This window comes from Bos taurus, chromosome 7 (genome assembly GCF_002263795.3).
Source record: "Bos taurus isolate L1 Dominette 01449 registration number 42190680 breed Hereford chromosome 7, ARS-UCD2.0, whole genome shotgun sequence".
Lineage (NCBI taxonomy): Eukaryota > Metazoa > Chordata > Mammalia > Artiodactyla > Bovidae > Bos > Bos taurus.
The window spans coordinates 43,476,735-43,502,383 of record NC_037334.1 but is presented as its reverse complement, the minus strand read 5'-3'; the positions used below and the strand labels follow the sequence as shown (position 1 = coordinate 43,502,383).

Here is a 25,649-nt window from a genome sequence, read left to right as displayed (position 1 = left end):
GGAACCCAGGCTCAAATCCAGCGCCTAGCCTGCTAAGTGCACTAATGGCGTTGCGGAAGGCTGATGACTCAAGCGAAAACCCTCTTCTTCGGGCTCTGGGCTGGCTCCCGCGGCTCTGCTGATCAGACGTGGTTTTGAGTTTCACCTCCAGGGAGGCTCCCCCGGCCTACTCACAGGCACGGAGTGGGAGGCTCAGCGGGGATCTGAGAGGCTAGGGAGGAGGGGGTGGGGCCCGACCCCCTCCCTGCATCCCTCCCCAGCCTCGGGGCTGTGTAACCTCAGGGCCTCTGGGCCCCTCTCTGGGCCTCTTCAGAGGAATGAAGATGCTGGACTGGCCGATCCAGTTTGCCCAGAAGGCCTTAAAAAAAAAAAAAAAATCACTTATACTTTACCTCCGAGACCGGGAGGGCAGGGGGGCTCTGAGAGGCAGGTGGGTTAACCCCTGTCCTCTGAGTTCCTCAGGTCCCCCTGGTTCACAGAGGCTGGGACCACGTGAATGGGCTACAGGGAGGCACATGCACCAGGAGGGGTGAAATTGTTTTTCCTCCCTCAATGCAGACTTAGGGGCTGACCCAGGCAGGAGAGACCGGCCCAGGCCAGCGGATGCTGGGGAGCCAGGTGGCAAGAGGCCAGTCCTACCCACCATTTGGCCACGCTGACCTTGAGGCCATTAGTCCTCTGTTCATGGGGTGGGGGTGAGAGGTAGATGAAGAAAGGATACTTAGAAAATGCTCAGGTGTTTCCCTCCCAGGTGTGTTGAGCCCGAGGGTCCCAGGGCTAAGTCTGCCTCTTGGTCCGCTTACTTTGGGTCCTCAGGTCAAGTGTAGAAGTGTGGACTGAACCACAGCCGGAAGGCTGGGGAATGGGTGCTGGGTGGACCCATATGGCTGCCAAGACTGCCTGGGCTCCTCCTGGTGGGCGTGTGGGGGTCCCTACATTTCACCCACAAGGGCCAGGCACTGCCGACTTGGGGGTGGGTTGTCCACTGTCCCCTCCTCCCCCCACCATGGCACCCACTGGAGGACATCGGGGATGTGGCTTAGTGGTCCTGGGGGGCACAGTCCCCACTGGGGGACCTCACCATCAGGCCCTCAGCCTCCTGCCACCAGGAGCAGAGTAGGGGTGGGGCGACGCCCAAAAAAAACCACCAGAGGAGCCGTTTTCTGTTAAAAGTCAGAAGTGTTTTGTCTTGTTTTAATATTTCATCAGCTTTACAGGGTTACAATTGTCTTAAATATTTCTGAAGTTTAAATACAATCTGCATAATAATGTTATAAAATGTAAACTTTCAGTGTTCGTTTAAATTTCAAAATCACACTTTTTTTTTTTGTCTTTTTCCCCCTTCCTTTTAATACCTGAATATCCTGCAAAAACTGAAATAAATCGTCACAGGCTGCCCTGCCACAGCCAAGGTGCGACAGGTTGAGCCCAGCCAGAGGTAGAGAGTAGTTTTACGTCTTTTTATTGGAAGTTTTTTTTCCCTTTAACCTGAGTTCAGGCGTGCTCCCCACGCCTTCTGACAAACCCCAGAGAAACTGAAATTTCACAAGTCAGGCATGAAAGGCTGAAGTCGTGTTTGCCAAGAAAAAAATGCAGAAGCAAAATTAAGGGAAAAAAAATGGTGGTGGGCAAAAATGCTAACAGTGAGAAAAGTGACTGTACAAACACACAACTATTACAAACCAACCCGCCACCCCGTGCCCACCCCCCACCCCCGCCCACCCCCCAGCTGGACAGCTACAGACCTGCGGCCAGTTTGGAGGTCACAAGGAAGGTTCTAGAAGCAGCCCATCCACAAGCATCAGCAGATCAGGGGTACCCCTCGAGCCCCTCTCCACCCTGAGTTTGGGGGTCCCCATCCAAGGCATGCTGCTAAGCCCCACCTGTTCAGGAATGAATAGCACTCAACCCCGGTCCCCCGGGTTTGCATAAAGGGTGCTAAGTGCACCCCAGAAACCCACACCAATAGGTAGCGGTGGGGCTGGGAGTGTGGGGGTGCTGATTGAAGCGACCTAGGCAGAGGCAGGGCCCCTTGGAGGACGAAGTCCCTCCTGGCCCCAGGACCCCCTGCTATTCCCATGGCTGGTGGGTCCCCCCTCCTGGGCCCATGCCCCCTCCCCTACAATCATCAGCGTTGCCCAGCACCACAGGCACACCCTGAGTCAGATGCAGGGTGGGGTGGGGCATTGCCTGCACGAAGCTCTGTCCCCTGATGCCGGGTCCCCGCGACACAGGTCGATGCAACAGCACACATGCGTGGGACCCTGAACTGGAGGCTAGGGAGGTGGGCACCTGGGCGGGGGTTTTGGCATCAAGAGTCAGACCTGAGGTAGAAACCGAAACTCGCAGCAGACACCCCCCCTCTATGAGGCCGGCAGGAAGCGGGTAGGGGGCAGAGGGCAGCCCCACACTCTCTCGGGGTCAGGTGAGGGAAGAGCAGAGAGAGAAGAGAGAACGGCAAACAAGAGGGGGCAGATTGTGTCTGGGAACAAAAGGATCACCCTCCCACAATGATTGTGCCGCTGCAGTGGGAGACGACAGGAGGGGAGACTGTTCCGGAAGCAGGAAGAAAGGCCCAAGCCCTGTGCCACCCTCTCCTGGGAAGGTGGGGGGCGTCAGCAACCCTGAGATACACCAAAGAAATGGGTTCCCTCCCAGAGACACACCTCACCCCACAGGAAGGCAAACCCGATGAGACTGGGGGCTCAGGACCACCCCCAAGGTCTCCAAGGCAACAAGATGACGCCTGGGTTGGGAGACAGCAGGCTGCTGGTGGCGCCCCACCCCTCCGGTCTGGTTAGGCTGGGCTCCAGGGTCCAATTAGAGTTTCCAGGCTCACCTGGGAACAGCTGCGTTCTTCCCAGCCCACCCCCACCCTCAGACGGATGTGAAAAAGCGCTACCTCGCTACCTCGCATGAGGGAGGCACAGCCCTAGCCAACACTACCTGGTCCCATGGACGGAAGGAAACTGGGCCCCCAAAAGCACACCTGGGCTTAAGGAGGACGGATGTGCAGGTGCCCCTGACCCCCAGCTGCATGCCACCAACGCCTGCCTTCTGACCCAGGGAACAGGGTTGAGGAGGGGGAGGAGTGCAGGGCCCCCTCGGCCTGCAGTTCCTCGAGTCACTGCAGGGCTCCCAGCATTTAGAGGGACAAAGTTAAAGAGATGAGAATGGGGGTGGGGTGGGGTGAGGGGGTTCAGGGTGCCATGGCCCCAGAAACCTCACCCTGAGCTAAGGCCGGCTCACCCCCATCCCCAGACATGGCATCCCCAGAAGCAGTGCTCTCAGGCAAGGCCAGTCCCCAGGCCGTGTTCATCCCTGAGACAGGAGCCTGGGGTTGGCAGGGGAGCACCCCCCACCCCAGCAATTTCTCCTTTTGAGTTAAGACTTCAGGGCTCCCGACTGAGGAGCCCAGCCTGAAACACAAGTCCGGTGACATCTAGCATTCAGCATCCCTGCCCCTCTTCCCCCAGGACCCCGCCATGCACCCCCCACCCCAGCCAGCCCAGCCCAGCCCACAGCACCTGAGTTCATCGGCTCTGCTGACTCCAGCCCAGGCATCCAGTGTCCTGGGCCCACTGCACCACAGGAAATGCACAACCGAACCCAAATCAGTCATGGGAAAAATAAAGGGTATTACTTGGGTTTTTTTGCCTTTTTTTTTTTTTTCTTTTTCAAGTCCAGTTTCCCTGAATGAACACAAATATATAGATATATATATATCCTTTTCCTAGGTTTGATTCCTCCCCCAAGAATAAAATAGAATATTTACAAAACAAAACCCCTAAAACCTCTTAAAAACCCTATAGAGTTTGAATTTCACTATTTCTTTTAAAAAAACAACAACAGTTCCCAAAAGCAACAACAAAAAAATTCAACTGATCTTGGCTCAGGGGTTTCATTCAACACAAGGAGCTGGGTGTGGTGAGTGTGTGACAAATGGACAAAAAAAAAAGCAAAGAAAAAAAACAGATAAAAATGAAAAAACACAGTGCAGGGATGTATGAGGTAAACAGGATTGGCCTGTTGAAACCAGACACCAGTCCACATGGGTCCACCAGGGCTTCAGGAGAGCCCTAGTAGACATTTGCCTCTCTCATTTCTAATTTCCTTTGATATTCTCACAATTCATCTCTGAATGTCCAAAACCTGAGTAATTCAAGTGTTCCTTGGTTTTCCCCTGTTTTATTAAATTTTCTTTATATATATATATATATATATATGTATATATATTTTTCTTTTCTTTTTGGCGTTAAGCTGTCGCTCCTCTGTGGATACCTCCCCTCCCCACCCGTATCTTCCGCCATCCCAGCCCCTGCTTGGCCCACCTGGACCCCCTGCCCATTCTGGCAGGTTCCCAGGGTGGGGAGTGTAGCGGTTAAGGCAATGAGTTGTTTGAGGTAGATGTGGGGGGTGCAGACATCCCTGCCGGCCCTGCCTGGCTGCCTGCACTGCTGCTGCTGCTGCTGTTGGTCCCGCTGTTTCCTCCCCGGCTGCTGCTGCCTCCACCTTTGCTGGGAGCGGAGGGTGGCGTGGGGGCCGGCGGCTGGGCAAACAGCACTCCTGGTGCAAGGACAGGAGGAGAGATAAGTCGTGGAGAATGTAAAAGGTCACATGACAGGGGCAAGCCATTCCTGAGCGATTCCCAGCAAAGTCCCTCTCCCCCAGGACACCACCACTTCCTCAAGCCTCCCCTCATGGGGTCTTTACAGCAACAGAGCTGTTCTGTGTCAACATTGCCACCTGGTGGCCTATAGGAGTCATGGGTCTGACCACATTATTTTTGAAGTACACAACACGTGATATGACCATGCTGAGCACTTAGTACTTGCTGAGCACCTGGCCAAGTATAAGACACAGACTATCTCTCATACTCTAGTCTCATAAGGGAAGAGCTCTGGGCTCAAGCCAGCCACACCGGAGGGGCAACCAGGACTCCGGAAAGACATGGTCAAAGTGAGCGTGCATGCCAGGCCAGCCTACCTGTGTACATGATTCCATTAATCTCTACTGACATGCTAATACTGTTGCTGCCGTTGGTGCTGGTCAGGTTCGCAGCCGAGTCCTGGCGGCTCTCGGAGGCTGCGGGAAGAAGAAAAAACACCCTTTGTCACCGAAAACCAGCCCCCATGCAATGAGCTGTATCATGTGGGTCCTCCCCACCAGATGTGAAGCTTCACAAAGCTTCAGACCTGATCTCTCAGCAGCGCACACAGTAGGTATTCAACAAATACTTATTGAATAAGAATGTATTTGTCTTGAATTTGCTTTTTTGCATGATTACAACTCTTGTTTTCCCCTAATAATTAAAAAAATTTTTTTTCTTAATTTTTTGGCCTCACTGCAAAGCAGGTGGGATCTTAGCTCCTCAACCAGGGATGGAAGTCTCGTGCCCCCTGCAGTGGAAGTGGAAAGTCTTAGCCACTGGACTGCCGGGGAAGTCCTTTTCTAATAATTTTTATTGGAGTATAGTTGATTTACAATGTTAAGTTTTTCAGGTGTACAGCATGATTACAAGTCTTAAGCAATGTGCTTGTGCTTAGTCACTCAGTTGTGTCCGACTCTTTGCAACCCTATGGACTGTAACCCGCCAGGTTCCTGTGTCCATGGGGATTCTCATGGGGCAAGAATACTGGAGTGGGTTGCCATTCCCTTCTCCAGGAGATCTTACCGATCCAGGGATTGAACCTGGATCTCCTGCATTGCAGATTCTTTATTGTCTGAGTCACCAGGGAAGCCCAAATCATGTCATTCTTTTTAATGGCCAAAGTATTCCAGCCTTGGTTCATTCATTCCCCTACTGATGGACACACTAGGGACATCATGCAAACATCTGCAGTGAACATCCTTGGACACCTGAGTTTCCCTGAGCCCTTGCATCAGCTCTGCTCTAGATACCAAGCAGAATCACCCAGTCCTGGGGCAAGTACATCTTCTATCTTTAAAAGACATTCCCGGGACTTTCCTGGCAGTCCAGTGGTTAATGCTCCATGCTTCCAATGCAGCAGGCACAGGTTTGATCCCTGGTCAGGGAACTAAGATCCCACATGTTCCGAGGCACAGTCAAAAAAAAAAAAAAGACTGCCAAGTTGTCACCTGTTTACACGCCCACCAGCAGGACCAAGGGAGCCCATTTCTACCACATCCTGAACAATATTTGATATTATCAAACTCTGATGGATGAAAAATGGTATCCCCTAGTTAACTTGCAGAGCCCCAAAGACATGGAGTTGAACAATTTTTCCTATTAGTTTATAAGTTGTACTCCCCAGGTGACTCAGTGGCAAAGAATCCATCTGCCAATGCAGGAGCCACAGGAGACGTGGGTTCAATCCCTGGGTTGGAAAGATCCCCTGCAGGAGGAAATGGCAAACTACTCTAGTATTCTTGCATGGAGAATCCCATGGACAGAGAAGCCTGGTAGGCTATAGTCCATGGAGTTGTACAGTTGCATACGACTGAGTATGCATGATGAGTCCCAGCTGCCCATTCCTTGTACTGGTCTGTTAATCTTTTTTTTCTTGTTGACCTGTAGGCACTCTTTACATATGTTGGCTATGAGGCCCTTCTCTTGTGCTTGTGCAAGAAGCACAGAGGGTCTGAGTGCTGGGGTGGTACCTTGGCTGTTGATCCGGATGCTCATAGGCAACTGTGCTGTCATGGCCAGGAAGTTCTGCTGAAGTGCCCGCTGCATCAGCCGCTGCTGTTCCTCTGCCACCAGGGCCATCTTCTTCTCAGGAGGCTCCCCAGACTCCAGTTTCTCCCTAAGTTGCTCCAGGGCAGCTGCCTGGGCTGCCACGGCCGCCTGGGCTGCTACTGCCTGGGCCGCCACCACTGGGTGACCTGCCAGGGAGACTGGCAGGCGGCCGGGGACTGTGATAGGGATGGCTGCATCCTCCTCTGGACAGGAGAGAAGAGGAGTTGGTGGCCAGAAGGGAATGGAGGTAGCTTAGTCCCTGCTTCCCACACAAGGCAGGAAGGTGCCTCCTTGAATACCTTCCCTGATGGGGTGCTCATTTCCTCTCCAGGGATGAAGTGGACAGATTTTGGAACAAACAACAAGTGCTAAGAGCCTTTCTACTCTCAGGCTGACATCAGATACTGCCATAATGGTAACAATACTAGTGATAGTATACAGTACTGCTTGGCATTATTAAGTAGTATTATACAAAGACCATAGCAGCACACATTACATACACATACAATACTAACTGCAAGAAGAGCTCGCCACATCTTGTCTAAAGCACTTAATGTGAACCATCTCAACAGCCCCATTTCTACCTAGACACCCTCTTCTCCACTTCACTGCTGAGAAAGCCAAGGCTCAGAGAGGATGGATAACTTTCCTGAGGCCATTGAGCTGAAGAGAAGTTGAGCTGAAATCAAACGCATGCAGCCCAAGCCCAGAACCAGCTCTGGACCATTCTCCTCTCCAGCGGTTGAAACAAACAACCCCATCATTCCCACTCACTGGTCCCACTGTGACCCACTCTCTCTTCTCCCAATTCTTCCTCCTGAGTCTCTCCCTAGTGGCCGGGGGCTGCCTCTCCAGGTGGACCCCATTGCAACTTTTGCACTTGCCAGCCCCTCTGCCCTGGAGTCTCTGCAGCCACCTCTGCTACTCTTGGCTCCAAAGAGCCCCTCGGACCCATTACAACCATCTTTCCCCAGCTCCCTCATGAGCTCCATCGGGTTCAGATCTCTCTTTTGTTCCCCACTGTCCTCCTGAGCTCCAGCACAGGGCTCGCAGAGAACAGATGCTTAATGATATTCACAGGTATGGCTGTGACTCCCTGAGGCTGGGGTGGGGTAAACAGAGGCCCATGGAGGTTGGAGGAGCTGACACTGGTGAGATCTCCTTCACCTTAGATCTAACCAGCCCTGAATTCTCAGGGTGCTGGGAGATCACCCTGGATACCTGGGCCAAGTCTGTGACATAGGGAGTCGCAGTTCGTGTGGCAGATGAGAAACGGGACCTCGGACAGGTGCACCAGCCTGCTTGAGGCCAGGCCGCCACATGAGCTGTTGGTGATTCTGTGTTAGGAAGGATTCAGAGGCTCCGTGATCGACTGGTAATGTCTGCCACAGATGGGGTCTAGGGTGTTGCACGCTGGGCATTTTACACACTGAAGGTCCCCAACAACTCCACAAAGGTATAATCTCCTGCATATTTACCCATAACGAGAGCTAGGCTCAGAAAGGGGCAGTGAGCACTGAGCAATAGCTTCAAGGATGATTACACAGTTTGATGACCCACACTGGGACCATGTGTTTAGAAGAATTCTAAAGCTCAAAGGGAAAAGAATACAGTGATCAACTAGCAATGTCTCCCACATGCAAGGGACTAGAGATAACCAGGGGCAGCAGCCTGGACCAATGCTACAATAAAAGAGTGATTAATCAGCAATGTTTGCCATGAGCAAAGGATAGGAAAATTGGGCATGGTTTGCCTTGTCCACCTTGGCACAGAATTGGAGGTAACAACTATTGATTCGTGATGTACACCAAGGGCACAGGTTTAGGGGAAACAAATTGATTAGAGATGTCTGCCTGCCATGGGCCAAGGCTGGAAGGAACAGCAATTGACTAGTAATATCTGCCATAGGCATACCACTGGTGGGTAGGTAGCCCCCTTCCACACCTACTTTGGGGCCTATCTTCCTGGTCACCCAGAAAGGGAAAGAGACATCCCCATCCCTAGGTCACACTGCCAGGCTAAAGGAGAATCATGATCAGGCCCCAGGCCCTGCGCAGCCCTCACCTTTCTTGATCTTGGGGGCTGGGGTGATGGAGCTGCCGTTGGTGCTGGCGGCCAGGCCCAGGGAGGACACAGGCAGCTTGGGCGAGGACAGCATGCTGTGGGCCCCGCCCGGCGAGTAGGCGAAGAGGGAGCCCCCAAAGCTCTGGCGCCGGCCCTCCCTCCGATTGCTGTCGATGGCTGCCTGGAGCTCGTTGGGGTTGCTGAGGCCACGCTTCTCACACTCGTAGGGGTACAGGTACTTCATATACCTGTGGGCAGGGACAAGAGGCAGGATGGCACCCAGGACACCTTGGGGGTCTGCTTGAAGCCAAGCCCCACCTCCCTGCCTGGATGCCCACGGGTCCTCTGAGCCCCTGTCCTCACCTATGCTGTTCCCTCTGTCGTGATGCCTGTCCTGCAGCACGTCCCATCCCCACGACCACCACCTGCTAATTCTTGAGCATTCAACCAGCAGGGCCGAAAGGCCGAGACTTTCCATGACCCCCTGCTCTGTGGTCCTTTCTACCTAGGGTCCTTTCTGCATGGTGTGAGCAGGCACTTACTGGGTGCGCAGCGTGAAGGCAGCGCTGGTGATGGATGTGGGCAGGTTCAGTCCCTTGGTGATCTCCCGCCACAGCTTCTTGTTGATGACCTCCACCAGGCCACCCTTCTCTGTCACCAGCACGTACAACATGAACAGGTCGAGCACCTGCTTCGCCATGATGGGGATGCGGTTCACAGGTGTCCCTGTGGAGAGGGGGGTGCTGTCACTTGGCACCTGGTACATCAGTGAGAATGGGTACCCCGGCACAGCTGACCCAAGGCAGCTGGGCCTCTGGAGGGCTGCCCCTGGCATTATACGGGGTAAAGAAGCATCCCTGCTCCACCCAGTGTGACACTCAGCATCCCCTGGGGGCAGGGTCACTGGGTCAGACCCCAGCTTGCAAGAGCCCCGAGGCAGCTGTGTCTCTCAGTGTTTCCATCAGTGATCTGGGTTCATGCTGTTCATCTGTGGATGAGGGGGTGCTTCAGGGCCAACCTGGGGGCCCAGCATGAGAAACACAGCATCTGTTATTCCTTCTACAACCAACAGCTACTAAAACAACTCCGCTGTGTTCCCAGAGGCTGGCTCCCTCCAGGTCCCCCAGGGCTCTGCAGTGGGGAAGCAGGGCTGGTTAATCTACTTTGCAGTTTAGATAGCAGAGAGGTGGGCCATCCAGGAGAGAGGGGCCCCTCCCTGCAGGCCTTCTCTCCACTTCTGCCCACCTTGATGGTCTGAGCCCCTGAAAACGTGCCTCCCAGCCAAGGGAGCCCCCAGGTCTCAGGTCAGTCTGCCTGGCACCTTCCTGACAGTGGAGAAGCCCCCAATTATACTTCTCCCCTGGGCAGTGAAATAACAGGTTTACTGTCTGTGGTCCCCACACTGTCCTGCTCACATGGAGTACCCCACCTCGTGCCCAGCTGACATACAGCAGGTGTCAATAAACAACAGTGAAGGCTGCTGGGCCCCTATCGTGGCCCTGAGGGCAGGCCTGCCTCCCCTGCAGAGATGGAATCTGGCTCCCGCCCCCTCTGTCCCCACTGCTCCCTCCGCCCCCACCACAGTGCCCTGGACCTGGGAACCTAGTTTCCTCTCCCCAGCCCCAGCAGGACATCTCAGAACCACCTCCTGCCAACCCTTGCTGCTTCCTAAGTCGCCAAATCCCCAAGGAACAAACAGCCTGGAGGGGAGGTGGTAAGATGGGCCTCAGATCCCCCCCAACTTCATTTTCCAGCTCAAGAAGGAGAGAGACAAGCAACACCAGGTGTCAGTGGCACACCCCGCCCCAGAGGCACCCCCAGCACCCACCTGGCCCACCCGGGATGCTGAGTTAGGCTCTGAGTTAGGCTTCTCCCAGGACCCTGGGCCCTGGCTCAGCAGCAGGCGGATGTTTATAGAAGACGCAGGGCTGGGTGAGCACAGAGAGGCATTGATGGAAGTGGGCAGGGGGGTGATAAGGAAGGGTGGAGAGGTCGTCAAGGAAACAGCAGGAGGGTGGGGTGCAGGCAGGACCCCTCCCCCACTTCTAGCCCCGGAGACTCTGGAGAACCATCCAGTTGGAGGCTTTGACTTTGTGATGGGGGCAGGGGAAGGAGGAATTACTGTCCCCCTGGAGTGAAGGGAAGGGGCTTGTGGGATGCAGGACACGATATCCAGATTCTCAGCCCCAAAGCCCTGCAGCCCAATTATAGATAGAGGGTTCAACAGGAAGGTGGGAAAGCAGGGCCTTAGAGCTGGGCTCTGAGGGATGCATAGGAGTTTGTTGCTTCCTATCCTCAGGAGCACCTGGCTTGGTAAGGGAGGCAGGGCTGGACACAGACCCTGAAAGCCCGGGTGGCCAGGAGCTGGGGCCTCAGAGAACCTGGCCTCACCAGCACCCCACTCCAGAGCAGCTCACCATATTCCCTCTGTGCCTCCAGGACACCAGGAACCCAGTCTTGGGCAGAATGGGTGGGCTTTGGGCCTAAGGGCTTGGAGCCCCATGGTTGAGGGGACAGTGAGGGGCTTGGATAGGTGTGGATGGGGCTGATAAAGGGTGGGGTAGGAGCTCTCTGACCACATAGGGGGCAGCTGGGCTGGAAGATAACTGGGCTGGGCTGGACTCCTCCACCCTTGGCACAGGAGGGGTTAAAGCGGAGGCCGCAGCCCCCTCCCCTTTCATCTCCTTCCCTTCCGGCCTGGGCCTGTGTTTACAGAAGCTGCTAGCAGGGAGAGGCAGGCAGGGGCCCTGGACAAAGAAGCTGCCTGGCTGGCCCCTGCAGCCCACACCGGCCCCACCCCTTCCTGCCTCTCAGGCCTCAGTTTCCTTCCCTGAACGGTGGGGGCATGGGGGTATCAGGGAAATGAGCCCACGGTGCAGTGGGTACTCCTAGGATGTGTGTCTGGCTGGAGCTCTGAGCTGGGGGTAGGGGGATACTGGGGGCCCTCTGGGCCTGGCTCTCCCTGAATGCCCCCCTAGGCCTGGCCTCTGTCCCTGGTCATCTCCTGTTTGCAAGGCTGTGTCTGGCATCTGCCAGACCCCGGGGGTGGGGGTAGGGGGCAGAGGTGGCTTGGGCCTGGTACCCTGTATTTGCATAATAACCGTGGCCCTGGCACTCAGCACATGTGGGCACTGACTGCCACACGGCAGGGGGTGCAGGTGGCCCATCTCACAGACTGAGGAACTGAGGCCCCAGGTGAGAGCAGGGAGAGGTCGGGATCCAAGCCTCCCACCAATTGCAGCAGCAGGAAGGCTGGTCTCCAGTCCGCCAGGAGCTTCTGCCCACCACCCAGCGCCTGCCATCCTGGGAATCCAACCCTGTTCCCCACACAGAGGCAGGCCTGCTATGGGGGATCCTGGGAGCAGCAAGGGAGGAAGCCTGCACTGTTACTTCTGGGTTGGGGTCCTGAGACCCCCCCACCCAAGGACATAGCCTTTAGACTCTCACAGCTGTGCCTCCCCAACCAGACCTGCAGCGCTGAGCCTCCTCTGTCAGACACCCATGGCAAGACGGCGCCTCTTCTCTCAGACGCTTGCCACCATGGCAGGGCTGTGTCTCCTCCTCAGGCATCTCTTGGATGCCTCCAGCCATGGGGAGCTCACTTTCTGACACACCTGCCCCAGGCTATGGCCAGCAGGGCCCATCCTCCTGGCAGGCAGACCTCACCTCGTTTCTGCATGAAACTGAACAAGTCGTCCAGGAACTCCTTCCTCTTGGGGTCTGCATCCAGTTCGTAGAGCTGTGAAGGCAGGGAGGGGATGGGTGAGCGGGTGCCGGAGCTGGCAGCATGTCCATATCACTTGGAAAGTTAGTCAAGGGAACTGCCAGTAGGAGAGGCAGCAGGGGGTCTCAGCCCTGGCCCTGTCCCCCAGCGTCCGAACATCTGCCAAGGTCCTGCTCAGCAGGCAGCGAGAGCCTGCCCCTGCCATCAGACAAGGACAATGAGACACTGTCCTGGGGTGGCGTAGCAGCTGACCACACGCTCAGCTTAAACCACAGAGATTGATTTATTCCTGTCTGGTTCTGAGACCAGCCATCTGGAGTCCAGGTATGGCTCTAAGGGGGATTCTTCCCATCTCTCCCAGCTTGCAGGGGCCCAAGTGCCCCAGGCCTATAGCTGCACCACCCTGGTCTCTGCCTCTGTCTTGCCGTGGCTTCTCCCTGGGGATTTGTCCAAAGTCCCCTCTTCCCATGGGGCACCCACTCACTGGCCAAGGGCCACCACATCTCCATCCTTAACTGCTCACACCTGCAGATACCTGACTCCCACGTCATGTTCTGATCACAGGTATGTGCTCAAGCTGAGTCTTGAACATACAATTTTGGGGGACACAATTTGTCTCACCCAGACCATCGCTACCATGAGGGCGGTGGATGTCTGGCACTGTCCACCAAGCCATGTGTGTATGCTCCTGCAGGGCAGAGAGGCAGGCCTGGGACAGAGTCAGGACTCTCAGGAGCTCTGTCTTACATATCCCTTGCCTGGGTCCACCAGTTATGGAGGTCTGCAGTATTTGCAGAGCAGGGTGTCCTAGCCTCAACTGTCAGCTCCCAGGTGCTGGTGGGCAGGGGAAGCCAGTAGAGGTAATTAGAGAGCAAAGCTTGGAGGGGGGATGGGGGGTTGCCCAGGAGGGCCAGTGCAAATAGCAGGCTTCAAATTAAGCTCCAGGGAATGTGCCCCCATGTCTTCCAGGACACAGGGCCAGCAGGACTGTGGCGGGGGGCCTTGAAACCACCAATTAGCTCCAGCTGGGATAATCTGTCATCAAGGCCTAAGAACAGGCTAAGGCCCAGCTCCTGTGGGAGGAGACATCCCTGGGCCTGGGAAGGCAGGGTCCTCGGGGAGGCTACCCTTAGCCATCTGACCCTTCTCTGGGCCTCAGTTTCCCGGTCTGTGCAGTGGAGACAATGTGGGGACTGCAGGGAACAGGCTGGGAGAGCTAGGAGTCCAGCCCTGGGTGGTCGAGGCCCGGCCTTTGTCTCCACCCTGCCCGGCCAGGCCAGCCAGCTGCATTCCTGCACTGATTTATGGTGGCCAGAGGCGTGCACCCATCCGGGCCCCTCCGCTGTCCCCGCCCCACCCCTGACTCCAGCCCACACAGCCCCCAGCACTGTGTGGGCCCCTCACCCCTTCCTCAGAGCCCATGATTCACACCCTGGTCTGTCTGCCCAGGGAGTTTGTCTGTTTTGTTTCTAGTGTCTAAAATGGGGCCTAGCACATAGCAGTTGCTTGACAGATGCTCGTTAAGTAAACCGATTGCTCAGCCGCAACATGGGCCAGGCTGGGCAGAGAAGACCAAAGAGACTTGTGGGGGTTCATCTTCAAATTTCCATCCACCCAGAACCTCAGGACTGGACCTTGTGCAGAAACGGGGTCTCTGCCGATGTCATTAATCATGATAGGTTTTCACAGTAGGACGACTGGGGTCCTCATGAGAGGAAGACAGGCAGATACATGGGGAGATGAGGCAGAGACTGGGCTGATGCAGACACAGGCCAAGGGACGCCCAGAGACCCAGGAGGTGGAAGAGGTGGGAGGACTCGCCTCTGGAGCCTCTGGAGGGAGCAGGGCCCTGCCATGGCCTGACCCTGTCCACTAGTCCTCCAGAACCGAGAAGATCTCTGTAGATCTAAGCCATCCGGTGTGTGGTCAGTTGTCCCGTCCAGTCAGTTGTCATACCTGCTCCAGGAAGCTCACGTGGGGTTCACCCAACCTCAAGCCCGTATTGACAAGGGGCAACACTTCCTCCTGTAAGATCCCAACCCCAGTGGAGGGGGACCCACCCTGCATGAACCCCTTCCTTTCCGGGCCTAGCCCCCACAAGAGATCAGAGCACCCCTCCTGCCTCAGTTTCCCCATCTTTCAGGGACAGTGGTTGATAAGTACAACAGCTTCACCCAGCGCTCCCGGCACCATCAGGATGCCCGTATTCCAAGTGGGCAAACAGAGTTTCAGGGCAGAGACCAGCTGCCTGCACAGGCGGCCCAGCTTAGAGGGGGTCCACTCACTAACCCCCAGGCCAGACAGTGAGCAGAGGTGGTGGCATGGCCAGACCCCCACGGGCTGGGGCATTATGTGAGGTCATAAAGGGGGTGGACACGTCCCCAGGCAGCAGGCAGAGGAGGCAGCTTTAATGGCCGTTGCTGTGGGCAGCCGACAACGAAGACGGACAGTAAAGGCCTCCCAGCTTTATGGGGCTCTTGCCCCAAGTTCCACACCCCTGTGGGGTGTGTCCTGCCCTGGTCAGCTGGCCAGGGCAGCCCACCAAACCCCAGCCAAGGGGGAGCTGTGGACGGTGTCCGCCCCCTCCCCCGCTACCATGAGCTGCTGGGCCCAGCTACCTGGTCTCACAAGGCTTTCAAGCCATATAGCTAGGCCAGGACACCTCCCTGGCCACGCCCAGGCCTCCGGCCCACCTGGGTCCTCTGGCTGAAACCCTGCTCCTTTCCGGCCCAGGAGGTGCTGTCATGCCTAGAGCTGCAAACCCAGGCTGGAGGTTGGGCAGAATCTCAGGAAACCCCCCTGGGGCTGAGGTGGAAGATAAACTGCCTGGCTCTTCCCTCCCCAAAGCTGAGCGCTGGGGCCACAGGTGCTGTGATCACGGGGCCTCCTCCGGCTGAGGGCACCCCACCTCCCTGCGGCCACGTGGTCCTGGAGGACCTGCCAGGGCCCTCCCCACTGACCTCTCACCGGCCTTCCTGCAGCTTCTCAAGCCCGCCAGAGGCTGTGGTCCCACCTCCGGCCTTTGACCTGGCAGCTCCTCTGGCCTGGAATGTTGGCCTGGCCCTGGCTGAGCTCTCTGCCCCCCAGGCTTCCCTGTCACCCAGGTCTCTGTGCTGAGGTCACCCCTCAGCTGCGCTCTCACTGGGACCAGGTCCGCCAACTGTGGGCAACTCTCTTGTGTACCCCACCCCACCCCGCCCTGTCCCCTGCACAACTGAGCCACATGGACTCACACTGTCCTCCCTGGGAGAGTGTCGGGGGTTTTCCCAGTGTCTAGAATTGGGCACACAGCAGCTGCTTCAAAAGTGCTCATTAAAGTGGACTTTGATTTCTCACCACAACCTGGGGACAGGATCCCCCCATTCTTTCCCAAATCCCAGACACGTCTGGACACGACCCATGTTCTGGGGCACCTGCGGCCCAGGATTGGGCAGACAAGCATCTTGGGGGTTCCTAGGGTCTGCCCCGCTGGATTCAGATTCTGCCCTCCCCAAGCCCCACCTGTGAAGGGGGCACAGGAGCCTGAGGATGTGGGTGTGGATGTGTGGGCCTGGGCTGGGGGTCCCCAAAAATGCTCCCAAGTGCACACCTCCCTTCCCATTTTCTACCTGCCAGGCGGGGTCACTGGGACATGGCCAGGTGGTCCCTCCACCTGTCTGGGCTGTGGCGGGGCCCCCACCCATTGGTGGAACTTGTCTGTCATCTAGTTACCAAGGCTTGGCTGCCCGTGGTCCATCTTCCTCCTACCCAGCACCACCCACTTCACAGAAGGGAAACTGAGGCACAGACCAGAAAGAGCCCAGTCCCCACCTCCCCTGCCCTGCAGTCTCCCATCTCCCCATCACCCCAGTGAGAACTATACTTCCCCTGTGGTCACTGCTGACCCTTACCTCCCTCTGCTTAGCCCCTTTAGACCACATCATGGTTTCGGAGCAAAAGGCATAGAGCCCACCTCAGGGCCTTTCCACCTGTGCTCCCTCCCCTGGAGAGCAGTTTCCTGGCCCCTCCTCATCCTCTGACCCCAGCCTCAGCCTCAGTTTCCTTTCAGGCAAAGACACAAGCCAGCCTGGTGCCTCATATGGCTTTCTCAGTGGACACCTGACCACCCTGGGGAGGTGGGATGGATGAGCGTGAGGGCCTGACACCTGCCTTGCTCGGGGTCCAGCACAGGTGTGGGAGAAGGGTGGAGGGGGTACGGAGCAGGGATCTTTGGAGGGATCCCTCCCATCCCACTCCACCCCCCCACCCCATCCCCCACCCCCGCCCCATGGAGGGTGGAGGAGCCAGTGTCCAGGAGGAAGCAGATAAAGCCAGGCAGGCTCGGGGCTCCAGGCTCAGGTAGTGGGTGGGGGAGGGGCTGCGGAGGAAAAAGTGAGATAACCTCCCCCTCCCCCAACTGCTCAAGGGGCAAACAGGAAATTCTTGTTTGTGGCGAATGGTGAGCATTTCCACCACCACCACCCGGCTGCTGACCAGGCCTCCAGAAGCCCTGGCTGCAGCTGGGGGTGGGAGTGGGGATTGGGGTGGGAGTGGGGGTTGGGGTGAGAGGGTCCCTCACTGGAAGCTGCCCTGTGGGGATAGCAGACACCTCAGGAGCCAGGGCACCACGCACACTGAGACACCACCTGCCAGCCTGGAAAAGGAGGACAGGCCTCTATCAATCTACAGGGGGGCCCGATGCAGGGGGGAGGGGCCCCCAGGACCGCCCACACTCGGGAGACCCCTCCCAGACATCACGTCCCCAGTCCTCACGGGGCTGAGGGAGAGGACTGCGTCAGGCCCAAGGCTGAGGGGGCCCTAGCTATAAAGAGACCGCCCGCCTGGGGCCCCTGAGAGGACCTTTGCCCCCTCAACAGTGTCTGCTCGGCCCCCTCCTGCCACCCAGGCGGCTCCAAAGTCCGAGGGGCCCTGTCTTGGATGGAAGAGGCCACTGGGCGGCAGGGGGACTCTGGGAGTGAGGCTGTGTCCTTGGACAGCAGACACAGGGACTCAAATCAGGAGAAACTGGAAGGATTCGGGATCGCGGAGACTCCCCCAGGCCCTGAGCAGGACAACCCTGTCCCCAGCAGACACTGATGCAGCTCGGAGAGCCCACAGCTGGGGGCAGGTGTAAAAAGGCCTGTTTTCACACTTGTGTCCAACCACAGCTCCTGGGAACCAGAGAAGGATGCTTCCTCCAGGCTGCAATGGGGTGGGGGTGGGGGGAGGAACAGAACCCCCACCCCACCCCCCTGACCCCCCCACCCCCATGGGGAGCACAGGACTCGGGAGAGGGTTAGGGAAGGGATGAGGGATGGAGGAGGAGCCAGGCAACAGGCAGGGCTGGGCGCCACCTTAATCTCGCCTACTTTATCCTGGATTGTTAAAGAAAATATTTATGGAGGTGAAAGTCACGTACCATAGAATTAGCTGTTTTACAGTGAATGATTCAAGGGCCTTCTGCGCACAGTGTTTGACAACCACCACCTCTGTTCGTTCCAGAACCTTCCATTCCCCCCAAACATACCCTGTCCTCCCAGAGCCCCTCCCCCCCATCCCCTGACAACCAGGAGCCCACTCCTTGTGTCTGTGGATCTGCCAGTTCCGGATGTTTCTCATCAGCGGAATCATACCCTGTGTGTCCTTCTGTGTCTGCTTCTCACTGAGTATTGTGTTCTCAGGATCTGTCCATGTGATAGTGAGTGTCAGGGCTTCTCTCCTTTTCGTGGCTGAGTAATATTCCAGGTGTGTGGAGGGACACATGCGTCCATCCATTCACCACTGATGGACATTTGACTCTTCCCTTTTTTGGCTATTATTACAAATCTCACCTATTTCTATATCCTTTGGGTTTTGGACAAAAACAGATTCATCATACCACCAGTAAACAAAGTGAAACTGCAGTGAAAGAGCAGAGAAGGCCCCAGAGCTGGCTTTTAATCCTTCAACGTCCCCCCTCAGAGCAACCAAGATGACACTTCCCTGCAGCTTCTCAGAGTGGAGGGTCCAGGGAGCTTTCAATCTCTACACCAAGATCAGGCTGTGTCTGCCCTGCTCCAAGGCTGCCCTTGGCTCCCTGCCTCTGTCAGGAGAAGCCAGATCTCCTACCTGCCAGGCGGGGTGGGTGGGGCTGACCCCCTGGATGCCGGCACCTGGCGCCTCCCCAGTACTGGCCCCTCACTGTCCCCATCCTGGTCCTGTCTGGGGCCTCTGCATTGCTGGTGCCCCCACCTGGGTCCCCCTCCTCCACCCTTAAAACCCTCTTTGGCTCCTGCTCTGACTCCCAAGCCAGGGCAACACCCTGAGTAAGACTCCCTGCCCTTCCACCCCCAGCATCTGTCACGGGTCACGTGACTCTGCACTTATTTGGGGGATGGTTTCTTTCCCTTCTTCATTCCCACCCAGACGACAGCCCCCAGGGCATAACAGGTAACAGGGGGTGGGCTTGGTATACAGCAGGTGCTAAAGAAGAACTTACATTCCTACCCACCTAGGTGTTCTCCATCACAGCTCAACCCTTTGTCCCCCGGGGGACCCCGCCCCGGGCAGATAAAGCCCCTCCTCACATTATCTATCCGGCTGGGAGGCCTGGGCCGGGGATGACTCAGCACGGGCAGCCGTTGCCAGGTGGGCCCAGGCCTGGGCCGGGTCCCTGGGGACCACTCAACCGCGGACCCATTCATAGAACCGCCCACACACAGGCTGGGCGCAGGGCTGGGGGCGGGGCCGCATCGCATCCCCACAGCCCCGCCCTTCACGTCCACTCTGCACCCGTGAAAGTAAGGCGGGGGGGCGGGGCTCCATGCGCACTGGTGACCAGTATCGGTCTGGCTATGGTGCTGCCCCCACCAGTTGCTGAGCCACTGGGCCCTATAACCGTCCGTAGCATCTGCCCAGGGGGTGCGCTTCTGCCCCTTCTCCCCAGAGACTCCGAGGGGCAGGGTCAGATGGATGAAGCCAGGACCATGGCCGAGCTGTGGGAGGAGGTGGGGTGGGGTGGAAGGACCTGGAGTCTGGAACCCTCCCTGTCTGCCTCAGTTTACCCATCGTGGCAGGTGGCGGTACCTGGCCGGGTGGGCAGTAAGCAGAAGTTGGTGTGGTGCCCACAGCCCTTCTGGGGGTGGCAGGGGCTCAGGAGGAGGAGGGCAGAGGAGGAGGAAGCCAGGGAGAGCAATATCAGCCCTCCAGGTTAGGGCCAGGTCAGGCCATTTTACAGCCATAACTGAGCACCTTCTTTGTTGGTTTTCTTGTGGGGGGGCCCACACTGCACATTTGGGGTGCAGGGTCCATAGGATCTTAGTTCCCCCACCAGGGACTGAACCTGGGCCCAATGCAGTGAAGTGCTGAGTCCTAACCACTGGACTGCCAGGCAAGTGCCATCCTTCTCTGTGTGAAGGCCCATACTGGATGCTGGGGACACAGTGCACCCAAGAGAGACCTGGCCTGAAAGGGCAGCAGAATCCCACCCAAGGGTGGCCAGGGCCCCTGGCTCCAGGGTCCCTGGAGGGTTGGGAAGGGCAGTCTGGCTTGTTGCTGTATACAGCAGGGGCTTAATAGTGTCCACAAGGTGACAGGCCCTTCCCACAAGTTGGCCTCCCCATGCACCTGACCCCTGGGGCCAGCCCCGCCCCAACCCAGGCACAGGGCCACACGGCCCTTTCATTTCCCGTCAGCACTCCAGGGCTGCAGGGGCCCCACTCGGCCGGCAGGAAATTGGGGAAGTGATTCTGGGCAGGGCAGAAACATCTGCCTGCTTGGCCACCGCCCCCCCCAACTGGTGTGTGTCCCCTCTCAGCAGAGACGCAGCACCCCCACCCACGACACAGATATTAATAAAAGTTCCAGAAACAAGTCACAGAGCCTGACCGCAAAGTCAGCGATGAAAGGCACTTCTTTCTGGATTTCCGGATTGCGAGGTTCTGGGGACGTGCCCTGGTCTCCAGTCAGCCTTTCATGTGAGTGGGGGCCCCCGGAGCCTCAATCTTCCCACCTGGGAAGTGGGCAGGGGTGCACCTGGGGCATCCAGGTGGGGGAGGACAAGGGGATTGTGGGAACAGGCTGTGCAGAGAGAACAGTCAGGCCCCGTGTAACAGCTGGGGATGCCAGCCAGGCCTGGCATCGAGGACGCGCCCAGAACAGGGAGCAGAGGAGAGAAACTTCTAGGAAGGTAGCAGCCCCAACATGCAAATCCGGGCGGCGGCCTCCATCCACCTGGGAGCCCCCCGCCCACGGGCTTGGCTTGAGTAGACCACTGTCCATGTGGCAGCCCGTTTCTCAGATAGGGAGACTGCGGTGCTGAGAGAAGGCACAGAGTGGGACTGGGACCCGGGACAGAGCCCCTTGACGCCTCTGGCCACGTCAAGAATCTGGTGGGACTGGGGGTTGGGGTGGGACTCCCTGCCCAAGAACACCTGGCATGCACGGGGCACCAGGCAAAGGCTTTGGGGTCATAAAGTGAAAAATCCAGCATCTCCTTCTCCACCCCCTCCACCTGCAGTTATGAGCCTGATGGTCCTTGTGTTCTGGGGTCCTGGGACCCCCACAACCCGAGGACAACAGTGTTGTTACCGCTTAGCTGCTGGCTCAGGGCAGCTGAGGAGTCTGAGCCCTGCAGCCAGAGCCTGGCACCCGGGAATTAAAACTTCCACCCTGGGGGACACTTCCCTGTGCTCCCAAAGCTTCGATCCCTGGTCAAGGAACTAGATTCCACATGCCACAATTAAGACTCGGGCAAGCCAGATAAAAAAACAACAAACAAAAAACCCACATTGTGCAGGAGTAACTTCTGAAAGAAAGTAGCCCCGTCCGTGTACCTGCAGAAGAGCTGTGGGCAGCCCCCAATAGGCAGAGAGGGACCCTCCTAGTGGTCCAGTGGCCTGTAGAGCTCCACCTGCTCAGGGAGTGATGTTGCCCATTGCCCCCCACCCAGGTTCACTCAACGGAAGCACAGCAGAGTTGTGGGGGCAGGTCCCACCCCTCCCTGGCCCTGCTGACCGGGTCCCCACCGTCCGGGGCGCCCACAGATGGGGCCGGAAGGAAGGGGGCTGCTTCCTGCCTCCTGCTCAGGAGTCAAGAGGAAGGGGCCCCGGGGGGGCTCAGGTTCTGGGGTTCCCGCCAAACACACCTGCAGGAGCTCCCATCAGACCTGAGCCCAGGGTGGAACACAATCTGCCTCACAATGGCCAGCGGACTCAGGGTGCCACCAAAACCTGCCCCCTGATGGCAGGGGAGGACCACTCTCCTGGAACCTCCCACCTCCCCAGCTGCCACCTACATCAGCTGGGCTGGGCTCCCCCAGATAGCCATGGCATGGAATAAAGGAATAACCCCCAGGACTTCAGTGGTTAGGACTCAGCACTACCACTGCCAAGGGTGCCGGTTCAATCCCTGGTTGGGGAAGTAAGATCCTGGAAAGCATACTAAGTGGCCAAAAAAAAAAAAAAAAAAAACCCACCCACAATAACCCCAGAAGTGCCCTAGGGCCCCACTTCCAGTCTAAGAATCCAGCACCCTGTCAGCGGGCACATGGACCTGCCAGAGGGCACAGGGAGGGGCTGGGCGGGCTGCTGGCTGGGCAGAGTGCCAGGTGGGGCAGCAGCCACCAGGCCAGGAGAGGTGGCAGCTGGGGCCACGCACACTGTCCCCAGGCGCTCCCAGGAAAAGGGCAGATGAGTAATTACATGGTGATGGGGGCAGGATGGGCAGAGGGGCATTGGGGTTGGAGATCAGAGACAAGAAAGGAAAGAGAGAGAGCCATGAGGGGGAGACAGAAACTAGAGACGTGGAGACTGATGGACGCAGTCGGTTTCCAGGCCAAGGCCCGGCTCCCCCAGTGCCAGGCATGGTGGCCTAGCAGGAGGGGGACAGTTCACATTGGTTCCAGGCTTCAGTGAGGACCCAGGGCCGGCTGGAGTCCTGGGGAAGAACTTATGGGGCTCATCCTAAATGAGGGGGGATAAAGAACAAGAGGCTTTCCCGGTGTGGTCCAATGGTTAAGAATCTGCCTTGCAATGCAAAGGACACTGGTTCAATCCATAGTTGGGGAAGATCCCATATGCTGGTGGGGCAACTAAGCCCGTACTCCACTACTACTGAAGCCCGTGCGCCCAGAGCCTATGCTCTGCAGCAAGAGAAGCTGCTACAATGCGGAGCCCGCACGCAACAACAAAGACCCAGCACAGCTAAAATAAATAAAAATTAAACAACAATAACAGAAGGAGGACGTGGTCCACCCCATCCAGAGTTGGCAGCCCTGGGGCTGGGGGAGCCCCTCCCTGGGTGGGGACCTCACAAGTCCAGAAGATCCACATTGGAAGCAAGGGGGTGAGGTTGGGGGCATGGCCTAACAGGGCAAAGGCTATAGTGGCCACGGGGATCCTCAGAGGCCCCTCCTGGGGGAGAAAGAGAAAGTGGCACAGCACCAGGGCCATGGCAACTGCAGCCTGGATAGAGATGCCAGACACCCCCTCTGGAGGAGGCTCCATGGCAGACACTAGCAGGATTCACCCCACCCCAAGAGACACAGACACACCACACAGCCCCCCACCTGGACCTGCGTGACTGTGGACACCCGTGTCTGCCCCACGGCTGCACATGGACCTTTCCACCCCCGTTTGGACGTGTGCTGTCACCCCCACATGTGGGCCCTCCCAATGGACACCCCCCGCAGGACAGGTCCCGCCACCCCACTGTGGTTCCCAGGCACACATGGACACACCCGTCCAGCCAGACACAGACACACACAGACACACCCTTGCCCGGCGGCGGGCTCGCAGATACTGGGCCCAGACGCCCCGCCCTCGGCTGCCACACCCACCAGGCCCACTGGGCCCGGAGCCCCCACTGCCACGCAGCCACGTGGGCGGCACTTCTGTACGCTTTGTTCTCAGGCACACCCCCAGTGCCACACACACACACACACACACACACGTGCACATACGCACGTGGGTGTGCAGCCTGGCCTCTCTGCCCACAGCAATCCACGATGCCATGGACCACTCAGTCAGGGTCTGGAGGAGGCTCCATGGCAGACCGGCCCCCTGTGCATCTGCCTGGCACTGCTGAGCCCCAAGAGTCAGGGACCCAAACCCCTCACTGGACTTTGTGTTCATTTCCTGCAGTGGCAACAGGCCGGGGGGCTTGGAACAGGGGTTTGTTTTTCCACGATTCTGGAGCCCAGATGTTGGGAATCAAGGTGTGGACAGGGCCATGCTCCCAGAGGCTCCAGGGGAGGGTCCTCCCTGTCTCTTCCAGTTTCTGGGGGCCCTGGCCTTGTGGCCATATCACTCATCTCCCCCTCCACCCTGACATGGCTATTCTCTGCCTCTGTGTGTCCCTTGCCTTTCTATAAGGACCCCGGCTGCCCTCCTCCACTGTGGCCTCATCTTAACTGCATCTACAGAGACTGGATTTCCAAACAAGGTCCCGTCACTCTGGGGACACCATTCAGCCCCCAATAGATTTCTCTCTGGAACATGGGGTTTTATCTGTCCCTGGTTTGTCGTCTGGAAGGCAGGTGTCCCCAAGGGCCACAAGCCTGCTGGGGGCAGGCGGTGCTGACTCTATGCCCTCCCTGCCCCTGCCCCTACCCCTTGGCCCCGTGAGACACCCGCCAGCCCTGACCGAGGGGCAAGGCTGAGTCCCGCGCTGGGGCCTCCACAGGCAGATTGGCTAGTGTTTAACCCCATGACCCCCAATTGTCCTCTGGCCGAGCGCAGCCGGGCGAGTAGAGGAGGGCGGTCCGGCCCCGCCCCAACGCGTGCCCACCCATGGCCTGCACCCCCAGCTGCCCCAGACCCTGCCTGGAGCAGGACCCAGCAGTGGGCAGCCATCAGTAGACGGGGTCTTCCACAGGGCCTGGGACACCCCTAAGTCACGGTGGAGGGTGAAGGCTCAGAGTCAGAAGGATGGGGGGGCTGAAAAGGCTCTGTCAGATGGGGAAACCAAGGCACAGAGCAGGGGAGCCATGCCTGGCATCCCCCGACTGCACCTCTGCATCAGAGAGGGTGTACCCCAACCCACAATCACACAGCATGTGAGGGGAGGAGGATGGGACACACGATGAGAGCCCCTGCAGCCCAGAGGCCCTCGTCACACCTCGCAGCTCCTGGGGCTGCGTCAGCAAGGCAGCACGGGACGCTGACCTGTGTCCAGGCCACTGATCCGAGCCAGTGACTGGGGCAGCTTGACTTTCTGGCTAACGGTTAATGGGCCCCACTACACCCTTAAGATTGCTGAGACAAGGGGCTGGGGGGGCGGTAGGGGGCATGAACGTGTGTTCTTGCAGACCCCCAGGTACACAGCCACGTGCAGAGGAGAGGGTCACCATGGGAGAGGGTCACCCCAACATGCACGGCACTAGGGTTGATGACTCGGATACACAAGCTTGGCCACCCTCAAGTGTGTCCAGACCCCAAGACACACTGGCAGGACATCCACATGGCTTGGGTCCATGTCACGTCCGGGCACATGGAGATGTACACAAACACTCCAGGTGCAGAGACCCACCAGTAGGCATCTAAGATGACAGATACACATAAAAGATGCCGTAGGTGGGTCCATATGGCCCCAGATCATTCAAATGAACACATGGGAGAGCCACACTGGCACACGCATGGTCACAGACACCACGGGGTCTCACAAGGCCCCCAGAGACCCAGCTCCACAAACAGACTCTGACGCACATGGGGCCCCTTGAGCAGGGACTCCACGTAGCCAGCCCTTCCTCACGTGCACACACGTGCCCACGTCAGCGGCTGGACTCCATGTGCTCCCCATGCCCGTTGGCCACCACGCCCTCCACAGCCGCGTGTGTTATTAGAAAGCGTGGGGAGGGGCCAGGCACTTGGCAGCGGCGACCAGGGTGGGGAGCAGTGGTGGGCGTGGGGCCAGGCCACAGTGGCGGTGACCCCACAGCGGTGACCGGGCAGCCAGGCGGCGGCGCCGGGGCCAGATAAGGCTCTTCCGGCTGAGTCAGTGTGGTTCCCAAGGCTGGCACGGGTGGGGGCACGGTGCCAGGACTGTCAGGCGGGCACCCTCCCTGCATCCGCCATGGCCCAGCTGGCTCTGTGCCAGCAGCCACAGTGGCTTTGATGAGGCAGGTGCTGCTCCAGGACGGCAAGGCTGGGCTCCTGGGGGGCTTCACAGCACTGGTCCCACCCCCAGTAGAGGGCCCAGGGCCCT

At 57.9% G+C, this 25,649-nt stretch overlaps 1 protein-coding gene across 10 annotated transcripts in view; it reads right to left on the bottom strand.

Annotated features, from left to right (window-relative positions):
- Nucleotides 1-1,159: 1,159 nt before the first annotated feature.
- ARID3A (AT-rich interaction domain 3A) overlaps nt 1,160-25,649 on the bottom strand; it is a 35,444-nt gene continuing 10,954 nt past the window's right edge. For 9 of the 10 annotated variants that reach the window (XM_005209277.5, XM_005209271.5, XM_005209276.5 and 6 more), the window contains 6 exons: nt 12,431-12,503; nt 9,307-9,490; nt 8,765-9,012; nt 6,622-6,903; nt 4,987-5,085; nt 1,160-4,566 (listed from right to left, as the gene is read on the bottom strand). In XM_005209277.5, coding sequence (XP_005209334.2) covers nt 4,382-4,566; nt 4,987-5,085; nt 6,622-6,903; nt 8,765-9,012; nt 9,307-9,490; nt 12,431-12,503 — 1,071 coding nt within the window. In that variant the 3' untranslated portion in view covers nt 1,160-4,381. The remainder of the gene's footprint in view (nt 4,567-4,986; nt 5,086-6,621; nt 6,904-8,764; nt 9,013-9,306; nt 9,491-12,430; nt 12,504-25,649) is intronic. The other variant, NM_001205695.1, reaches the window with a different exon arrangement.